This window comes from Episyrphus balteatus, chromosome 4, assembly GCF_945859705.1.
Source record: "Episyrphus balteatus chromosome 4, idEpiBalt1.1, whole genome shotgun sequence".
Classification (NCBI taxonomy): Eukaryota; Metazoa; Arthropoda; class Insecta; order Diptera; family Syrphidae; genus Episyrphus; species Episyrphus balteatus.
In genome coordinates, this window is record NC_079137.1 from 48731268 (window position 1) to 48753981 (window position 22714).

A 22714-nucleotide genomic window follows, 5' to 3' on the forward strand; every position below is an offset into this window, starting at 1 on the left:
AATTTTGAATTTTAATTACCTATCTACTATATAAATTTCATTCATCTATCTATTAAAACAAAAAAGTTATGATCAATTGATTTTTCGTGTCGCTTTTTCGTTTCATCTTGTTTCAAATCACTATACGATACTAAAGAAGTTTTCATTTCAAAAATAACAAATTGTAATAAGCATGAATTTATAAACAACCCGTTTGTGATATGATATATTTAAAAGCTCATAACATTCGTCCTTCATGTAGACTTAATGACACATCAACACGCACACAACTCAAGGTCCTACATTATGATGATGATTTTCCTAATCAAAATGTCACTGAGAGACACAAAACAACAAAAAAAAAGAAAGCAAAAAAATGTTTAAAAAAAAAGCAAAAACCCAAAAGGACCCTCAAGTACCTGATGCCAAACCTAAGTTGTTAATTTGATTTTCAGCAAAAGTCCTTCTTCCATACATCGCAAGCAAACATATAAGCACTCATATAATACCTATCTCTCATTTTTTCTCTCTTATACCTAGGCAAGCTGTGTAGGTATTTGAGTTATCGTAAAAAAAGGCATTCATTCAGAGATCCTTTTTTGTGCATATATATTCCTTTTGTAATCCTTGGGTTATAAAAATCATTAACTCATTGCTAAAAACCACTTTTTGGCTCTTAAATTGTCGACCACTTTTATATTTTTGGAGTACACTTATGTAAATATGAGGATAATACCTATAAGAAGCGACGTAACTTCTGCCAGTGTGCAAGCGAGACAGACTTATATGAACGTAGTGGAAAATCGATAGCCGTTATCCCTGAGTGCTGTTGTACACAAAAGGAGGCACTGCAGCATATTTGCCTCTGTCGCTTTTAACCATATATATATTTTTGTTGCTATTGCATCTGCAGCTGCAAACTGCCGGAAATTGTGGTGGTATATTCTCTTTCTGACTGACTATATGTTTTTTTAATTCACCTCCTCCACCATACCATTGCCATTCACCATCATCATCATCATCAACAACAACGGCAATCACACCACACCAACCATCAGAATCACAAACAGAAACAAAAACAAGCACGTGGTGTGGCATGAACACACTGAATACTGAACAGAGAAGTACGAGAGATATACGAGTATATGGTTCGTTTGCTTCCGGCTTTTGGGGGCTTCGAAATGCTTTCGAAAGTAGGCCACCTAATTTCCCCGACTCGGTGTGGTTTGTTCTGCTGTGCCATCAGAGAATAGTATCCTTTATCCTTACCTCAGCTTTTGCCTACCTCCCTCCTCTGTTTACCAATAGTTCCATTCCATTACAGAGCTAAGCTATGTACTCTAGACGAAACCAGCAAAGGTGGAATAAGGTACTTGTTGTAAATTTGTTGCTGGGATTTAGGGTTTTCACAATAAAATTTCAATACCCACCTAAAAGGTAAAGGTGTGAGTGGAAGAGCCCTTAGAGCAGATAATACTACTATACACCAATACCACAACCTCCACCCCGAACTATGTTAACCTGGGTCGTCCTCGTCTTGTATATGAATATGCTACTTTATACACTACGACGACGATGATTATGTAAGCCAGGCCAGGACATGAAGTCGGCATGTTGTCTGAAAAATCGAATTTCGTTGGCATTTCGTTTCTCTTTGCCGTCGTCTCTATATTTACGAGTACCAACATAAATATATACGGGACACACAAATGAGAAGGTTTTTCTTTTAGTTGTGGTTTTTTGTATGTGTGTGTGTGTGGTGATAAATTGGGCTATACATGGAGCCTTGTTGGGGCCTAATTAAATTTCAAGATAAGAGAATGAGTAAGCTATTCTATTTTCCTCTACGTTTTTTTTCAGTTTTTTTTCTAGTATTTTTTGTTTTTGGTAAAAACTTGCGTGTTGGAAAATAGAATTTCCAAAGAAATTAATGGTTCGTGTGGAATTTTTTTTTTTTGTTTGTTTTCATTTTTAGAAAGAAAGTTCTATATCTGTTGTGCCATTAATCGCTGAACAAATGTACAATTTTTTTCCAAGATTATGGTGATAAAAGCATACAATCACGGAATTGTTAGGGAATTTTTTTGGTATAAATAGTGGGAATGGACAATGATGTATTTTTTTTTTTCCGTTTAGTCTAATAAGGGTAGGTGGTGTGTTTTTTGTTTTATTGTTATTTCGGCAAGGTCAGTGAATAAATGAGGTTTTAAAAATATATAAGTCATTATATTATTTGTTATGGTTTAATGTGTCCTTTGTGGGAATTTTTTTTGGGGAAAGGTAAGGAACACAGATTTGTTCCTATTTAGTGGTAGATTTTGTTAAGATCCAGTTTATAACTTCTAAAGAAGTACAATAATCTGATATTTCCAAATAAAAAGTACTAAAAAAAATAACCTGCATTCTATTTTTCTTTTTTTTTACACTAGACGTCATGTCACTGGGAAATAGTAAAATTTGTAGTAGGTTATCAGCCAAAACGAGAAAATTGTATAATTAACCAGAGTGTTGAGCATTTACAAAGATACGAAATAATTCTGATGAATTTTTCGTTACATAATTCACATTCACTTACCTCATAAACTATAATAAAAAAACCCAAAATTGTCAGATAAAAAAAAAAATACACTTCTTTTCTATGTGATAATCAACATGGTTTTGTAAAGAAAAAGTCTACAACAACGAATTTATTAGAATTTATGACGTTCTGCATTGATGCATTTGAGAAGAATCAACAAGTTGACTGCATTTTTACAGACTTTAGCAAAGCCTTTGATAAGCTTAATCATCAAATACTTCTCAATAAATTCAGAAGAATTGGTCTTAACGATCAATTTCTTAAGTGGTTGGATTCATATCTCAAAAATAGATTAAATAGTGTTATTTTTAAAGTTGAACGTTCTAAAAGTTTTATTGTCAACTCTGGTGTACCACAAGGTAGTCATCTTGGTCCTTTACTGTTTGTTTTATTTGTTAATGATCTTCCATCTGTCTTAAAAAACTCTATGTCTCTTATTTATGCTGATGACGTGAAAATTTTTCGAAAAATTAACTCAATATTAGACTGTGAACTTTTACAAGATGATCTGAAAAGATTTTGGGAATGGTGCAATAATAATCGTCTTTTTTTAAATATTGAGAAGTGCAAGTCAATGTGTTTTACTCGTAAGAATAACTGGTTTGTCCATAAATATAACTTTAATTCCTCCGATTTATGTATTTTGTCTAGCTTTGCCGATCTTGGAGTAGTATTAGAGCCATTTTCTTCACTATTGCTCAACTTGAAGCAAACCCGAGAGTTGGCAAACTTGAGAGTTGACTTCAACTCGATGTTGAAACAAAAGTTGAACATTTTGTTTTCTTCACTTTTTTTTCTGTTTAGAAAACAGAAGTTGACCAACTTCCAGTTTGAAAAATATCCCTGGGATATTAGTGACAGTTTATATAAATTATGTCAGTTTCAAATTTAAAAATCAATCGAGTATGTCATTTAAATCGAAGCCTTGTATATCTGGTGCATTTTTTTTTTTGTCAAAATGTCAAATTGATTTTAGTAATAAATTTAAATCGGTGTAAAGTATGCATTTTGCTGTTTTTTCTCTAAAAATGAATTTCAAACAAATCGTTTTTTTTTTTTGTGTAAAAGTGTTTGTGTGGTTGTGTGTGTGCCTTCAAGAGCGATGTTGATGTGATGTAAAATAAAATCGGCGGAAAATGTGTATGATAATTTTTTAATTTAATTCTCAATTTTTTAATAAAAACAGATAAAAACAGGAATAAAAGAGTTTTTGTCAGAATTTGGCATCAAAAATAATTTTGAAACAAAAATTAAAACAAAAAATATGACATTTGACTGACAAATCTCAAGTTTGCTCCCTCAACTTCTATTATTTTCGGAAGTTGAGCAAACCAGAAGTTGACCAACTCGAGAGTTGAGAATCAAAAGTTGGAATTGTCAATTTTGAGTGAAGAAAAACAAAATCTCAAGTTGAGAATAAAAATCCTCAAGTTGAGTTCAACTTTTGGTGAAGAAAACGGCTCTAAGACTCAAAGCTTTCATTTATCGATCATTTTAATTATATAATAAAAAGGGCTAATAAGGCACTTGGCTTTATTAAACGTTTTACTCGTGAATTTCATGACCCTTATGCCCTTAAAACCCTCTATGTTTCGTTTGTGAGATCAATTCTTGAATATGCGTGTGTTGTATGGGCACCTTATTACGCGACTCATATCAACAGATTAGAATCCGTTTAAAGAAGGTTTATGAGATTTTGTCTACGTTTCCTTCCCTGGTCAGATAGAATTGTAATACCACCTTACTCTCATAGATTACAACTTATAAATCTGCCATCTCTTTTTGCTCATACAGAGTATTTACAGTTCTGTTTTATCATAGGAATAATTAATGGTTCGATTTCAACACCATCGGTCCTTTCCCGATTGAATTTTACAGTAAGTCGTTATAGTGTAAGAAGACAAATGTCACTTTGTAACATCTTTAGTAGATCAAACTATGGCGCTTATAGTCCTCTCAATCTGTTAATTAATGTATTTAATAAAAACTATGTTCTTATTAATTCCTGTAATAATATTGTTAAATCACAGAGTATAAGGAATATGTTTTTCAATCAATATTGTTAAAAATTAATTTTTTATCCAATGTTAAATGTTAATCTTAAATCTGTATAACCTGTACCGTTAGTATTTAACGAAATAAAATAAATAAATGAAACAAAGATCTCTTTAAGGTCTTGTCATAATTGAAAACCAAAAGTTTCTTGGGGGTCTGGTTCTTCAGATATTTTAAACCTGTTCCTTTTTTTTCTTACATTCCAAAACTGATATCTTTTGACAGAAGTCTTAAAGTTGGGTTTGAATTAATTATTGGAGTTCAGGCCTATGCATTCAGGTACAAAATTTACAAATAATTTTTTTTCGGAATTTTGAAAAAAATCCAAAAAAGTACGTTTTTTTTAAATTCCCTTCGAATCCAACGAGTTAAACATCAAAAGAAAGGTCTCGTCAAGTTCTATACACAATTGAAAACCAAAAGTTTCTGGGAGGTCTGGTTCCTGAGATATTTCAAACCAAACATTTTTGTACACTCCGAAGCCGATATCTTTTGACCAAAGTGTCGAAATTGGTTTTAAATCAATGATATGAGTTCATAATCAACAGGCCTATGCATTCAAGGAAAAATTTTAAATATCTATTTTTTTCGGATTTTCGAAAACAAAATCAAGGTTAACCCCTGCCAAAAAAAAAGTACTTTAAAAAAAATTTCTTCCAAATCCATTGAGTGAGACATCAAAAGAAAGGTCTCTTTAAGCACTATTCACAATCAAAAACCAAAAGTTTCTTGAAGGTTTAGTTTTTAAAATATTTCAAACCAAACATATTTTGTACCTTCTTTTTCTTACATTCCAAAAGCCAATATCTTTTAACCAAAGTCTAAAATTGTCACGAAGAATTTAATCAAGTACTTCATTAACGGAAACCGTTCTTCCGCCAAACCATGGTGGCGTCGCTTAGTATCATATCTATTCTATCTACTTTCTACTGTCAACTGGTTCTTCAAGTCTTTTTTTTTCAAGGGGATTTACCTTCAATTCGGTTAATTGGTCAAATAATAAAAATTTAATGGCTTATCACTGCGATATCTTTCTAATTGCGACTTCTTGAATACCGGACACGATTGCAATCAATTTATTTATAACGCAGAAATTGTGATGCAATGTAATGGAATGTTAAACAAAAAAGAATTCCACGAATAATAACATCATATTATTGGTGTAAGACCTGTCAAAAAATCACTGAAAAGCCATTTATCTATCTACTCAATCATAAGCGAGAGGTCTAAGAACCTTAATAATAAAAATTCCCCCGTCTACATAGGCATATCAGGAATTTCTTTCTGTTCGAGATCATCGGTACACTCACCTTATGCGCTACAACATGTAGGCACCTTCTATAACCATCAGAGTCGCCAATCTTATCTAAAAGTCAAAGGCGATAAAAATTAGCGAAACGATAGGAATGCAGCCAGTGTGACACTTCTACCAAGTGTATAGTAGCGTTGCAGCTAGATAGACATACCTCTTTTTTTTCTCCACCGATATCAGTGATTGGGGGGAAAAAGATGATTTATAATAATTGCTCGGGCACAAAATAAAAAAAAAAAAAAATAATAACTACAAAAATCGTGTTAAACAATTTATTATAATTATTATTTACCAAACAATTACAGATCGGATATCTTCCATACTCTCGAAGATGAGACTATGACAACAGCAAACTTTTTAACAAGGCCAATGTCAACTGCAATCTCATCTCATTATGGATAAATACACTTGGAACTTGTGGATATAGGGAGTACGACAGCAGCCGACGATATCTTGCATAACTTCAAGTCATGATAATTCTGAGATTTTATTGTTTAATTCAGAGAATCACCTGTGTTGCGGTTGATAGGGGGCAGACTCATTCTAATAAATTTACAAAAACAACAAGCTTTATAACTAAAACACTCGTTCTGACGTTTTTGAAAACGTCAATACGAATTCCTAGTATAATGTAATGGAAGAATTTTGTTTTGATTTCTATTTGGAATGCGGATTCTGGGAAACCAATTGACCGTTGTATTCTAAGAGGGTGGCAAATAGAATTAAAAATGGTGTTACGCTTTGAGGATATCCGTTGTTTTTCTAAAAAAAAAAATTTTTATTTTGATTTGAGAATTAATTAACATTGTTTCTCAATTTCCTTAGAATTCTAGAAAAACTTTTAAAAAAATTGTTTTTTAGTGAGATGGAAGTTTTATTACCTTACAATAAGGAGCAATGTTTGCTAAGATTTTTTCAATTGACTCTGTGGGAAATTCCAAGAAATTATAGATGATTTTTAATGATGTCAAACTTGTTGACGATTTTTAGTTTGCTCAACAGTTTTAAGGGTTTCCACGAAACTCGTTAAAGCATTAAAATAATGTGAAATTTTAAAAGTATCAATTATCTCCAGTATTTTTTCGCTTCCATTTTCGACTTCAATATCAAGACTGTAAATACGTTGTGTACCGAAAAACACAGGAACCATTAAAAGTACCAAAGTTTGGTTAATAAATTGATGTTGATTTGGGAAAAATAATCTACTTTCTGAGGTAATTTGTCGAAAAGTGTAAAATTCACGTGCTAACTTGGCATGGGACCGTTTTTTAACAATTGTTGAGCCATTTGATTTGGTGGTAATCATCAAAACAGCTGAATTATCGTTTGCATCTCCAATATCTGGTAGTTGGAAATTTTCTTCTTCATCAAGTCTATGATGGAGAATCACAGAATCAATACAAATTAAATGTTTAAGATTCTTAGGCCAAACTCCTCTTAAAGCTTTAAATAGTTTCACAGCATATTCAGATTCGTATAGGATTATTTTTGGATTTAAAAGTTGAATTCTTTCACAGATGATAGCTGAAAATTAATTAATACTTTGATACAGTAGAAAGTATTTAAAAAAATTCTTACAATTTTCCAAATTAGTTTTAATAAAATATATAGGAGCACCAATTGTTAGACAAGCAAACGTTATTGGAGTAATTTTTTCGTTTGCTTTTGAATAAATAACAACAACATCTTCTCTGTTCACATCGATTCCCATCAAATTTCGAGCAATGGTAATAGTTTGAATGCGTGCTTTTTCAACAGTTAACGTTGATCCATTGTTAGAATTTATTTCGATCACTTTATTGGGATCACTTTCTTTAAGTTTATTCAATATTGCCTCGCCAAGGCATATTGATATGTCAAGAAACATTTTTGTGTGAGGTGAAATGAGCGATGTCTTGATTTATTAAAAAATTAAATAGCAAAAATAGCTACTATTTATAGTCTTTTTTTGTGGTAATTAGTTTAAAAAAATAATAATTACGTTTTGCTAAGCTAATTTAATTTTATAGTTAAACGCACGATATTTCAATTTTATGGCAGTTGAAATACATATTATATGGAAGAATAACAGTCAATTCTGCTTAACTGAAACCTGAAATGAAACCATATAGAAAAAGTAATAGGTATACATTTAATAAGTTAATCATTTAGTTTAAAAAAAATGAAAACGGAATGATCCCTTTGACATTAAGTCCACTGAAATTAGGCAAAAACAAACAAACTTCTGAATCTTATCTCATAAGTTGTTCAAGGTTTAATGTCGAAAATATCAATCCCCGACTCGACAAGAACTTCTAACCTGAAGGGCCAGGTTCATCAATAACTCCAAGAACGGTAGTCCGATCAACCCACTTCATATTGGCCTATAAGCCCATTCAAGGTGTTCATTAAGTAGGTTATCCTGACTGGAACTGAAGAGGTATAGATGCCAAAGCTGATTTCAACTAGGAAATTCTTCCAATGCCGCCTGGATCGAAGAAGAAGTGCCTTAGTTGGAATACTTCTCCTCCTCTTTTCCTGCATCTGGAATTGGTAGTTTAAATAAAACCTATGGACGCTTGTGTACACTTAAATGCATAGTGGTTATCTTTTAAACATCATCCTTGAATATATACTGAACTGTAGCGGTGAAACCAGAGGCACTATCTCTCAAAAGACCGGTCTAACTGCATTCGTATGCAGACAATATTGTCATAATGGGAAGAACAAAGCGTGTTGTTAAAATGGGTATAACTGTCAATGAGGGCAAGTCTAAGTCTATGCTGTTGTCAAAAAAGGACACTCAACGACGAGAAAACGTCACTATGGACAGTCATAATTCCGAGTTAGTAAAGTTACCCCCCATTTTGTTGAAACTGTTATTTTTGAAAGCTTTTCCAAAAATCAGAGCCAAATACCGTTTTTGACCTAGTCCACGTTTTTCAAAAACTGAATTATTGAAAGTTGTTCCTAACCAAAGTGTGGGGCCGAAAACAAAAAATTTCTGGCCTCCTTTTTTCGAATTCCAAAAATCCAAAACATGTTTCAAATCCACAATCAAAAATTGGATTTTTCAATTGCCCCAATTATACTAAAATCAATATTAAGATATAAACTAGAACAACCTGGAACAAGTTTTGGAAATTTCTGTTTAATATTCAAAAATCAGGTTCGCTAAACCGTAAAGTATGAGGAAATTCCTATTTCACATTCCCAAAAACTTGATGGCTTAGAGAAATACCAAAAGAAATGATAAGCTGTCGAATTAGCGAATTTCCCAGTTTACCTCGTATTACCCAGGAAATAATTTTTTCGGTGAGTCTCAATATTATCCCTGGGAATTACTTAAACGGATTCCGAGGTGGAGAAAATATTATGAAATTCCAATGCCTAATCCCTACCTCCAACAGTCTACCAGAATTAATTAATTTATTCGCTCGCTTAAAGCTATTTATCACTCAAGACCATAGTCTTGTACCTGGACAGAATTTTAAACCATACAAACAAAATACAATGTTCAATTAAAAACCCATAAATTTTCCATGGCCAGAAACAATTAGGCCCAAATACAATTATTTTCCCGTGCCTCTATTACAATGCGCATAATCTAGTATACTAGACTGACCGTACAATAAACAAACTAAACTATCCCATCTATTGTCACTCACGTTCCACGCTCCAGACTTAAAGGTGTTTGACAATGTAACACCTCCAGTTATTCAATCAACCATACAGCAAACACACCATTTATACAGTGCAGCACGTTTATCGTACAACAACAAAAACAAACACATTTTTTTTGTTGATTCTATGTTCAATTATATTGCCAGCGCATAATATGCATCGTCCTTAGGCACGAGCAACTGCCACCAACTGTTCTTGAAGGCGTCACATTGGTGTCCGCACGTCTAACCCGGCTGACACAGTGAATAGTGAAATTACGAATCAAAGTCACAATAGATTTGTTTTCCTCCAGGTTTCCAATCAACAACAACGCGATACGATATTGTTGCAGGCGCCCATCTGCCCATGCACAGCACTTTCTGACTTCTTTGGGAATAGCTTTACAAGCAGATCGACACTTTACCAATTTCGGTCTGAGACTCGAAGATGACTACGACAAAGGTGAAGACGACGGAGACGACGGACGCGACGTCACGTTGTTGTTTAACTATTTTTTCAAGTCCACCAAAAGAATCTTCCACCAATCTTCGAGTCAAGCAGCGAGCAGCGATACAAACAATATTGAATGACCACGCAAAAAGCCAAGTGGTTAGTGGTAGTCATGTTGAATGCGCGGTGCGCATGCGCAAACGCAAACGCGCCTACGTCTCAATTCTCTGCACGAACGTGCTTCGGATTCCTAAACGGGCAAAGACTCAATGCTAACAAAAAAAGCCAAAAAGACAACAAAACAAAGTAACCAATACTTTTGGTCCCGTCTTGTACCTCTGTACCCGTTGCCGTGCCTTCAACCGAAGAATAAGAAACACTTTCAAGAATGTTTCTACCACTTTTCAGCGACTCTCTCCTCCACCACCGTCACCGTGTGTGCCACTGTCTGTCACACTGGTGTCTCGAGGAGCATTTTATGAAACTTGATGTGCCATCAGCAGCAGTGGCAGCCGCAGCAAACAGTAACAACAACAGCAGGCTCTAAAGCGTCCGAATTAAGTGCGAATTTGTTAGTAATTTGACGGGGCACTTTGTCAAAAAGCGCCTGAGGCGTGTTCGATGTCAATTAATTCTCCATTTTTCTTTTGAAGATGGATGCGCGTGTTTTCGTTTTTGAACCACTATATGCGTGATGTGGAGAGATGATGATGGTGATGGTGAGATGGCGATTGCGACTGCGCGCCGCTGCACAAGCCTGTCATGTGTCAGATGAATGTGTTGTGACATAAATGTGACAGAACATGTACACAGACTTGACATAGATCGGATGAACATAAAGAACCAGTGCGCAACACATCAGCAGCATGTTTTATATAGAATGTCCGTTCGTGAAAACGCTCGCGCATGGACTTATTCGAGTTGGTTACAACAACAACAAAAAAAAAAGAAACCACACATCTACTTGACTGAAATACAAATTGGTGAGGAGTGATTAATTTGACAGAGTAGGACCGCCTGACATGATTGTTGACGGCGCAAAAGCTTTGACGTTTGAATGACTACTCTGCATGCAGATTTTCCTTGACGTTTTTTTCCATGTTTTCTGTTCAAGTTGTCTATGTTGTTTTTTGGCTGACTTGATTTGTCCCCCCGGAGAATGTCTTATCTAATTGAGATGTGACCAGGAGTTGAATGGGGGGTGGAAACATACATAGTTGTTGCAAAAGTTGTATAACAAGTCAAAAAACTGATTATATTGGTCGATCATGGTGTTTGGATGCTGCATAGGATAAATGAAGCGTCTCGATTCAAAGTTGTTGTTGTCTTCTTCTTCATCTTTGGTCTTCCTCATCCAGTCGCGGTTTTCGTTGTCGGTTATATTTATGATTATTACATTGCTGATGACGCTGTTAGATGATGACGATTATGATAGCATAATGCAGCCAACATTTTGATGTTCCTTTTGGTCGCAAAACCGTTTTAAGTGAGTCTTGAATTTGCAAAAAAAAAAAAAGAGAAAGTTTAGTGAGGCTTGCACTCTATGTGGGCCTTCTTGTAGGAAAAGAGTATACCTACAGATGAATTTTGACATATTTATCTAGTTTTTAAAAAGTTTCAGATCAATTTAGTCTAAGAGTTCCACTTTTGTCATAATTGTTATTAATATTGTTTAGACTTAAAGTAATTTTACCGAGATTGCTTGAAAATTTTATGATCTTGTAAAAAGTACAACTCTCTCAATTTATACCTATTATCATTACAAGACTTTGATTTGATGTTTTGAAATTGTTAAGTAATTTAGATTAAACCTAATGTGGGTGTGTTTATTTCGAGTAACAGCTTTATTTTAAGTCTTCACGATTCGAGATATTAAAATACTTTTTTGTAAATTTGCTTTCCAATGATTCAAATAATAACTGTTATATAAATTTTAAGTGATACACTTTGAAGCAGTACGTAACTTTTTTTTTGCTTTCTGAAATGGAAATGAGACTAAACGATGTAACCAATCCGAAGGGAATTGAAGCCGAATTTTCGTTTACAATCGAATATAGTAGACATATCAGGGCTCAGTGGTACTTACTTTCTCTGGCGAGGAATTGAGACATTTAGAAAGAGTATCATTGCTCTGATTAGCAGTAAATTGATTAGTAAATTGAGTAAGCTTTACAAAGCTAAAACTTTTAGCAGCTTTAAAAATTCTTGGAACGATTATTTGTTATTTCTAAAATTTTATGGCCTAGAATTAATGAAATACAATTCAATACATTATTTAGTACAGTAGCGGGTCATTACGCCATTTCGGATTCTATATCTGTAGGAGCTGTCAGGAAGGATGTAAAATAGATAGACCTCCAACCCTCCAAACAAACCGCTTCCATTGCAGAAAAAGTAGATCTCAAACATGAGAAAATTCAAAGAAAACATCTATGTAAAAAGCTTGTTTAGGAGTACCTCTACCACTTTTTGTATAGAGATCACAATGAACAAAAAGGCTCCTGTGCAGGAAATAACTTATTTTATTAACTTAACTTTATCTTGCTTAACCTAAGATTTTTTGGAACTAACAAATGTTAAGATAGTTGCATTTAGTTAGAAAAATTCAAAAAATTGAGGCTTGCTTACGTTTTCCCCACAATAGAATTGTCATGTCTCTCAAGTTAGCAGAGCAAGGTCAGCAGAACATATGTTTTGTTATTGGATCTTTTAGTGCTAATTAAGTGCCCAAAATTAAATTAAGTGCTCCACTACTTTTGGAGAAAATTAATGTTCTGCTTACTTGATTTAAAGTTAGCAGAGCAATTATAAGAAAATGTCCTAAACTGCTCGTAGACAAATCGGGTTTGGTATAATATTTAGGTGCTAATTAAGTGCTCTACGAATCCAAAAAAAAATTTCCGAAAATAATTTTTTTTCAAAAATATTTTTTTTTTTTGTGATTTTTTTTTTTTCAAACTGTCTTAAATAATTAAGTGCTTAACTAATTTAAGTTAAGTACCCAATTTTCCGAAGAATTTTCCGAGATTTTCCAAAAAAATATTTTCATTTTCCATACAAATTCGTGTTCTGCTAACTTGAATTTGGATTTTTTTCAAAAAATTCAATTTTTTTCGACAAAATTCGAATGGAGTAATTAAGTGCAAACATTCAATTATTTAAGTCGAATTTTGTCGAAAAAAGTGGAATTTTTTGAAAAAATCCAAATTAAAGCTAGCAGAACACGAATTTGTATGAAAAACGAAAATATTTTTTTTAATGAAAAATTTCAGAAAATTCTTCGTAAAATGGGGTACTTAATTCAAATTAGTCGAGCACTTAATTATTCAATTCGAATTTTGTCTCGGAAAATTCTTCGGAAAATGGGGTACTTAACCTAAATTAGTTAAGCACTTAATTATTGAAGACAGTTTGAAAAAAAAAAAATTTTTTTCGAAAATCACAGAAAAATAAAATGCACGACTGGGGCAGCAGTCAGCACGTACTTGCTCTTGCAGTTCAAAGCACTTTTATGTTAGCTTACTTGTAGATTATAAGAGCTGCCTCTATATACATTTTTAAGAATTTTGGTTGATGTAGGGGAAGAGCCGGCATGGAGGCCAAATGTTCGTTAAATACAATTTTATTTTATTTTACTTGATATTTTTTTGAGAAAAATTAAAAATGCGGTTTTACTGCAATTACTTTGAATATTACGTATGCAAAATTTTATCAAAATCATTAGAACTATTTTTGAGAAAATTGCAATAACTCCATAATGATGTACGGGAAGAGCCGACATCCGCGATTTAAAAAAAAATGTAAAGACCATATTTCCACTATACGTATTTTTTGAGAAAAACTAAAAACGCAGTTATGTTAGAACTATGTACAGCATTACGTGTGTTAAATTTAGTTAAATTTAATCAAAATCGTTAGAGCCGTTTTCAAGAAAATTTCAATAACTCGAAAATTTTGTATGGGAGGTATACGTTCTAAGCGAGATATTAAAAAACAAAAAAAAAACAAACATTTTTCGGGCTTGAAACTAAATTCGATAAAGCACTCGTCAAGTGACCCAACAGTTTTAGGATTGATCCCCAGTTGCTGCTTTTTTTTTTAATTTAAATGGTTCCACATAAAAATAACATAATCTTACGCTTAAATTAAGTAGTTTTCTTTTAAATTTGCACATTCAAGAAATTAAGAAGATTTGTATGCTTAATTTAAGACGGAAGTCATCTTGTCACAAAAAACATCCAGAGATCTGTTTAAATTAATACGGAATCCGCTTGTTTTAATGTGGTCTTTTTAATTCGTGTAGCTGAATATATGGTTTTCTATATAGTAAATTCGCATTTGCACCTTCTTTAACATTCCAATTGAAACTTGTACCGAAATAATTTTATCAAAAACTGCGATGAAGTATAATTATTTTAATGGGAGACCTTTTGACATGTCTTGAGTAGGCTTGGAGTTGAGAATCGCAATGATAACGGCTAAGAATTTGTGGATTTTTCCAATGCAAACCGTCTTGTAATTGGTGGCACTATGTTTGAACATAAGATTTTAAAAATTAAGTGCTATATACATAATACCAAATATTACCGTTTTTCTAACCTCCGTTTAGGAGAAATTCAAAAAAAAAAAAAAATGTGCACTGAAAGATGAAAAATCCCCTACAAAAACCAACGTTTTCAAACTGCAGTCGTTTTTCAACATTGAGATCTTTACATATATATTATATATATATTATCATTACATACATATTACAACAGTCATCATTTGTCCACCCTCCATTTAGGAGATATTTAAAAAACAATTTTTGTATAATTTTTTTTTCTAATGTACCCAACAATTACCGTGTATTATGTACTGAAAATTTAGATTAAGTTTTAGCGCTAAAATGTTTGGAAACCTTTTTTTAATACCTTAAATTTTTTAGATTTAAAAAAAAGTGAACTTTTAATGATATAAAATGAGACATTTAAAACTATTTTTTTGTTTTTAACTCCTTCTTAAAAAAAGAATACGAAAAAGTCAGTTTTCAGCCTCTTAAACTTTTATGATCCATTTTTTTGGTTTTTTTCGGTAATTTCTTCCACGTTTAAATGCTCATCTAGAAGATTTGCCTTCAGCTAAATTCTTTTATTAAAGTCTGAATACCTACATCTCCTGAGAATAAAATATCTACAAAAAAAGAACCTTGAGCAATGAAACAACGCGCTTAGTAATTAAACACGCGACATTTTCTTCCAAGAAAAGAAAAGAATATATCTATCAAAGATAAAGAAGACACATCGCAAACTATTATAATTTATACTTAGCCTCAAGTGCCTTCGCATCGTATCTATGTGCCATAGAGCCTAGGTTTAAACAAAAAAAAATACTCATAAAGGATGACATTGTTTTTATTGAAAAACTTTCCGAAGCGAACTACCGTTGCAGACAGCCATAGAGCCATAGTCATATAGTCGGATGGGGGTATTATTATTCCAGTCAGTCTAGCACCATCACTACCCCCTAAGTCCGCCGACTTCAATTTCATTTAACCTCTTCGCGACCTTTTTTTATACTCACTCACTCGGCATTTTCAACAATGAGGCCGCGCATGGAACAGAAAATAGAAGAAGAAAAATCGACAACACATTCCTTTTCACTCAAGTCTCAATGATGACGTAATTGAATTCCTCCTCTTTCATTTGCCATCGCATAGGTACACAACAAGATAACAGGTGTACCTTACCTACCTTTACCGTAGGGCTCTATTAAAATGTAGATTTAAGTTGTACTTTTTTTCTTCTTCTTCTTCTATTGTTTATATTTTTTCTCATATATTTTTTAGCTTTAACGTGGTATATATAAGTTTACGTAAAGGTATACCACAAGAGAAAGAGCTCTTAACTTCCTGTAATTTTATGCAAATATAGCAGAAAAAACATTCCTGCTTTCGCTGCATAAATTCTTCCGCTTGGCAAATTAGAATGCACCATCACGGTTCTAAAGGGTTCCCTTCCAGATTCAGAATGCGGGGAGTGTGAGAAGCAATAAATGTTGACTATGTCCTTAGAATGAACTTTCGCACGTAGAGAGATGGTGTTAATTTTGTTATACCTTCATCCTTATATTTTGTACATTGGGTGCCATTGCCATTAAAATGTACTCTATATAGCAACTCCATCAAAAGGTAGGTATGGTATTTAATTTAGCGTTTCCATCCCTTGCTGCTTGAGAGTGGAACACACAAAAAGGACCCCCTCTGTGGGTGGTGTAGAAGGTTGGCTGAAATGTGGGAATAAGTAGAGGCTTTTAATAATTAAGTGTCCTCACATCTTTTAGTCAGGCAAACAGAACAAAAAAAAAAAAAAAAAACACATCCTGTCATCGTTAATAAAATCTTGATACAACCTTTTGCGGTTGCGGAGCTGTTTTGTGTGGCCCTCTGATGGTAAGGGCTTGTACCTAAATTTAAATATTTTATACAATATAGAGATGCGGTTGTATTAAAATGTGTGTGTTGTTGGGCGATGTCCCATATTTCAATAAAGGTCTTAATTGGGGTTGCCTTACCGCATTCACTAATTAAACTTTGTATAGTTAAATTTATGAGACATTATGTGCAGACAGCACATTTGGGGCTGTGACCCCAATGAATATAATAGGTGTTTCATATGGTTACTTGGGCAAATAGCCAAAGCAGAATTTGGTTTGGAGAAATTAACCAAATTCAGCATATCCTTTATCGGTTGACAACGGAAGGTGACCCACATAAATGGAATGAAAAGTGCATAGATTTTTTAGTTTTTAATTTTTCTAAACTAATAGGAGGTATCTAGCTAATTAAGGATCGAAAAAGTACACCCCTTTCATTAGGGTGCGCCTTACTTTAAAACTTTCGAAATTACATTCTCAAAACCCGTCAAATGGTTCCCTCTCATGAAAAAAAAAAATTGTCAAAAAAAATTTTCCAATTCCGATAAAATTTAGGGGTCGCTACCGGGCTTTGAAAATTGGCCTGGTGGGCCCAAATAACAAAAAAATAATGCCATCGTTATAAATTTATTGCCATCCGAAATATACTCCTTTGGGAATTTGGTTCTCTTTGTTCAAAATTCTTCAATATTCTTTCCAAAATTTTTAAAGTGCTTTAATTGCATTTTGTTTTAGACAAGTACACATATTTTGGTAAGTTTTCTGTATGATCACCTGCTCTAGAAGAGTATTAAACATAATTTTAAGGCTTTCTGTGATTAAGAGTTGTGATAACGATTTTCCAGCTTATTTTTTAAATTATTTTCGTTAAATAAAAGTATGTATTTATCGTTTTTCGGTTTGAATGCTCATATAAAACTGTGAACGGGTTCGTTCTAATTTAGGTTCTGATTTAAAAAAGATTTTAAATCAGCAAACGTAACAAGGAGAAAACTGGAAATTTGGTTGATAGGTCAAATATCATTTTTACCATTATCCTAAGCGAAAGAATGTTACCTTCTGGGAAACTTTGGCATTGTTCTTTCATTACAAACAAAAAATATTAAAGAAGCTTGTTTTTTAATCTCAAAAATGTTATATTTGGGCAAATGGTTAGAAAAGACAAAAACTAAGGAAGAGAAGTCAAATGGTGTATAGGAAAAAATATTTTTCTTGAATGCTTTAAAAATAAGAAAATATGATTGTTATTATCAAGTGCTTGTTTATAAATTTTTTAAATTGTTTTTCGTTTAAAAAATTGCGCTTTTATTGAAAACGGATTTTAATCTGCCGAATTTGGAACACAAGAAGTGGTAACATTGAAATTAAGTCCAAAATCATCAACTAGGTCGAGGTCCCTAGCGAAACACTTGCTGTTCAGAATTAGTTATGAGTGCAAAAACTTCATAGTAAAATAGTACATAAAACCAAAAAATAAAAAAAAATTGTACACTCATGAAACTTGGCAAAAAAGTAAAATAAATTGCCTCAAAAACATTACAGCTAGAATCCAGCGAAAGCAACGGCCAATGGGCACCCCAGAAATACGAAAAATTCACAGTTCAGTTTTCAAGGGATATCAATGAAAAAAGGATTAATTCCCGGTTATTTTAATACTGTGCCACATAAAAACAGAACTTCGAAAACAGCCAAAATGACGTTTTTTAGCATTTTATAACAGTAATATTTCAAAAACGGAGGCCAATCAAATTTTTCTGACTTCAGATTCGGATTCAGCACCTCAAAAAATACTAGAAAAGTATATTTTGGTTATTGTGGCAAAAAAAAAGTCAAATTTATTGTTGACCAGTGATATTATTCAATTTTTATAAATTTTTCAGACAATTATTTTTTCATGACAAAGCACAAAATGGCGGGTTGGGACGGTCAAAATTAACACAAAAAAATTTGTACCCAATATAAGGCGCACCCTACTCTTTCATATATCCCGAGAATTCAAAAATAATTTAAATTGAGGAAGGGCATAAATTTTCTTGTTTAAAAAATTATTTTGTTGTTTTATTTAAGTATAAAATTCTTTTTTAAAAGTAATCATTTCCATTATCATATTGCCAAAAAATCAAGTTGAAATTTGATCAAAAAAGCCTAGTTAACAAACAAATAAAATAAATTAAGTTATATGTCTCTCAAGTTAGCAGACACAAATGATGAGTAAAACATGGGTTTTGCTATTGGTGTTAAGTATCTCAAAAATGAAATTAAGTACTTTGGAAAAATAAACTCCAAATCAAGTTTGCGTTCGCATAACTTTTATGATAATTACGAAAACAATTTTGTTTTTAATTTTTAATTTTATATTTTTTCTTGAATCCGTAAAGAACCTAATTAGCACCTAAATATTACATCAGTCCTGCTGTTCTAACTTTAAAAAAAGAAAGCAGAATATGTGGAGTACCTAACGAGTAGATCAGTGCAATTTTATTTATAAAGAAAAAAAAAAATGGTGAGCTAGGCTAGAGCATTGATTTCAGTGTTTTGCATAACCTTAAAAAAAATTGAAAAAAAATATCAAAGATTTTTGACATTATTTTCCACAATAACAGCACAGATACACAGATACACTCACCATCTTGAAGTAAATTTTTCCTCCAAATTTTAATAAAACTCAAATTTGTTCAACAATTTTTTTTGTTTGGAAGAAAAAACTTATAAAATTCAAAAAGTGTTATTTTTTGTTTATTTTCTTAAAATTGGTTAATTTACAAAATAAGAATAATTTTAAGCAAAAAAACAAACATACAAATAATTTAGTAAAACTAAAATAAAAGTTAAATTAGTGGTTTTCGTCTTGGATTAATTTGAATTAATTTCATTATTTCAATTATATTACAAGGTTTTTTCTTCTTAAAAAAAAATGAATAAAAAAAAAGTTGGAAACCGATGAAAATATAGCATACGTTTGTGATTATTGCAAAAAAAAAGTCCATATTTTAAGATAAAAACGGTTTTATTGTCAACAGAAGTTGACAGATATTGATTTTGTTAGATGGTTTTTAAAAACTTATTATCTTTTGTCCAGTATTTTTGTATTTTTTTTTAATGATGAGATTTCCAACCAAAAAGATCAAAATTATTGAATAAACACTTTATTTTAATTAAGAGATATTTGCTATTGGTTTTTAAGACTTTAAACACTAAGGGGGTGGTCTTGCCCCCACGTACCCTATAGTTTTTCTTAATACCTATATGAAAATTTTTTAAAGATTTTTCAAAAAAAAAATGGTAGATTTGAATATAAAAATTAATTATCTTGTTTTTAAAAAATCCACAAGTGTTTTTTTTTTTTTGCAAAATTTTAATGATATTCAAAACACCACCAAAAAAATGTTTTAAAGGTTTGTTTTTTTTTTTTGTGTTTTCACTTTAATAGAAACAAGAACATTTGTAAAAGAAACCAAGAATTTAGAGTCTTCATAAAATTATTTCCGGTGGAAATGTGTTTTTTTTTTCGAGGGAGCGAAATTTGGACTTTTTCAACTCGGAAAAAACCCCATCTACCTATTTTATTTAAAGATTCTTCATCCTTATTGTAAATGGAAACTTTTTGCCAAATTTCATAAGGGTAATATTTTGTTGAATTTAATGCCTATTTACAGTAGATACTAGTAGGTATTATTCAATAAACGCTACGGAAAAAAAATACAAGAAAATCAAAAATTTAAGAAAAAACCTCCATTACAAGAACCTTAAATTCCTTAATTACCAACAAAAAGTTTCCACTTCCCATCGAATTCATGAAATATTAATTACCTTGTTGAAGGACATAATAGAAAAACTTGTCCTCTTTGTTTATTTTAGTGCAACAACAACTCCTCAACACGCACAGTATCTATAACTAAATTCTTCAAAACTGTTTGTAAATAAAAATCTATCTTTAATAAATGAAGGAGCATTCTTAATTATTTTAACAAACTGTATAGGGAAACCTACTCCACGCCTTGTAAGCAAGTCGAGCCCTAAAAATAACCCTAAACCACCTTCAAATGTGTAATGTGTCGATGTTAAAATAATTAAATTGTCAATGAAATCTATAAATATCTATGAAATATCTAGTTTAACTGCAGAACCATGTTTAGTTTTTTATTTGTATAGAAAATACATACAAAACAATGTGTATTCATATAGTTTGTGGTGTTCCGTATAAACGTACTTATAAGCAAGTCGGCTGATTAACTTCCGATTGTTCATTTTGAAATGCATCATGCATGCATGCGAAGGATTCACAAAGGACGCGTGTGTGGTTGTGCGGTGTTATCCACACGGTCTACAATGTCGTTTCGTTTAGAGGAAAATCCTGCCCAGGGATGCGCCCTTTGTATTAAAAAATACGATACGAGAATCTGAGTGGCGTTGTTTATGTTAAAATAATGCTACATGCACATTGTATGCTGCATGCTGCAGCACATGCGAATGAATAAAACAACCTTGTTTTTTGTGTCATTTCATGTTGCAACTAATTAAGTGCATTCATAAAATATCCACGACTATGTCCTTGTTTGCATTTACTCGGTATATACAAATGCATAAAACAGATTGGCTATAAATTTTGCTCTTCGCGAATTGACAATGAGCAGAGCGAAAATATTAAGGTCATTTCACAGATAAACCGAGTGCGAGAGCTCTTAATTACACAAAATATACCCATCCACAGCGCTACTGAAACTGAATCTGAAATCACAGAATTTCGCATTTCGTGACCTGCGTCGCAACCCGTAACTCGCAAACCATGCATGCCGATGCGAAATAAAAGAGAATTCAATTCGAAATTATTAATGTCAGTGATATGTAAGGATAATAGGATTATAAGTGTAATTACGGATTTTAATGAAAACAAAAAAATATAAAAAAAATAAAAAAAAAGAAATCGCAAATAAATAAAAAATAATGTTGCAAACTGTTTGCATGCGAACGGTGTGCATCTGAGGGAAGCAGCAGGAATAAAATAAATGAATCTTCTTGGTTGAGAAGGTTTGGTGATTTTGGTTCGTCCGTTTCGGCTGATGCAGAAGAGAGTCAATGCGAGTGCAGATACATTTATAACTTCGTCAGGTCTAATCCTGGCGATAAGCCGTTTGTCATGATGATTACGGTTGTAAATTGACAATTTTATATGCGCCACCGTTGACATTGTTATTATTGCTACTCGTGGGATGGGATTAAAGTTGGGATTTTCTCCATTTTTTTTTCGTTTTTTTGTGAATAAATAAAATAGTTGGTATGTTGTCGCCCGTTGATTCAGTTTTAATACTTTGTATGTTTCTGTGTAAAGAAAAAAAAAAACAGTTTACACACTTGATGTGCATGTTAACACAATATTTGTCGTGGGTGGCATTTAATAGCTGTGCTATGGATTTTGTTGAATTTATTTTATATTCATGAAGTTTTATGGGGCAGCAAGTTTTTTTTTTTTTTTTTTATTTTTTACGAGTTTTGGGTATTTGTCAGTAATAAATTTAAAATGTTAAGCCTAGCCATATGGTTAGATTGACAGACAGTGCATATCATCAAAAAGCAACGTATTAAATTAAAAAAGGAAGCCTTGAAAATTGTGTGGCACATAGTAAAATATATATGAATATTTGTTTACACGCAAATGTGTTTGTGATAAATAAATAATAATTCATCTTTTGGACTGCAAGTGAGTTTTATCAAAGTTACATGCCAATTGCACCTGTTTCGAAGATACAATATTATGGGGGATTATGAAGGAAAGTGACCTAACACCTCTTTATTTAGCAATTAATACAATTCTCGTCAAGTTAAACAAGTGAAATTTGAAGGTGGTTGATGGATATAAAATATTATATGCAACTGAGGCAAGTTACACGAACTTGCTCTTTACGTAAGGTAAATTCTTAACTTTTATATAATAATTTAACATAAAATCCTTTATTCAAAAGAAAAAAACATTTTAAATAAACTTCAGTTCTAAAAAAAAGTTTGTAATTTGATTTTACTTTTTTACTTAGATTTAAGAAAAAAAAAATAAAAATCGTTAAAGACGTGTCTTAAGAAAACAATTTCTTAAAAAAATAAAATTCAATAAAGTTGGAAGGTCATTTTGTAGTTATTATAATTCAACATCTTAAACCAAAACTAAAAAAAACTTTGATGTTTTCAAAAAGTTTTATTTTCATTAAAAAAAAAAAACAAACTTTAAACGTTTTTTTAAAGTCCAAAAACTAATATTTTTAATTTTATTTTTAATTTTACTTTATTTTAATTAA

At 32.1% G+C, this 22714-nt stretch overlaps 2 protein-coding genes across 2 annotated transcripts in view; both read right to left on the reverse strand.

Moving 5' to 3' along the window:
- LOC129919725 (putative uncharacterized protein DDB_G0277255) overlaps positions 1-22714 on the reverse strand; it is a 177279-nt gene that overhangs the window by 150969 nt on the left and 3596 nt on the right. The gene's annotated exons all lie outside the window — the stretch shown is intronic.
- Positions 6160-7869, reverse strand: LOC129919727 (uncharacterized). Its single transcript, XM_056000708.1, has 2 exons — positions 7503-7869; positions 6160-7448 (listed from the first exon to the last, which is right to left on the reverse strand). Exons 1-2 carry the CDS (start codon positions 7789-7791, stop codon positions 6892-6894), a joined length of 846 nt encoding a protein of 281 aa, XP_055856683.1. The 5' UTR covers positions 7792-7869; the 3' UTR covers positions 6160-6891.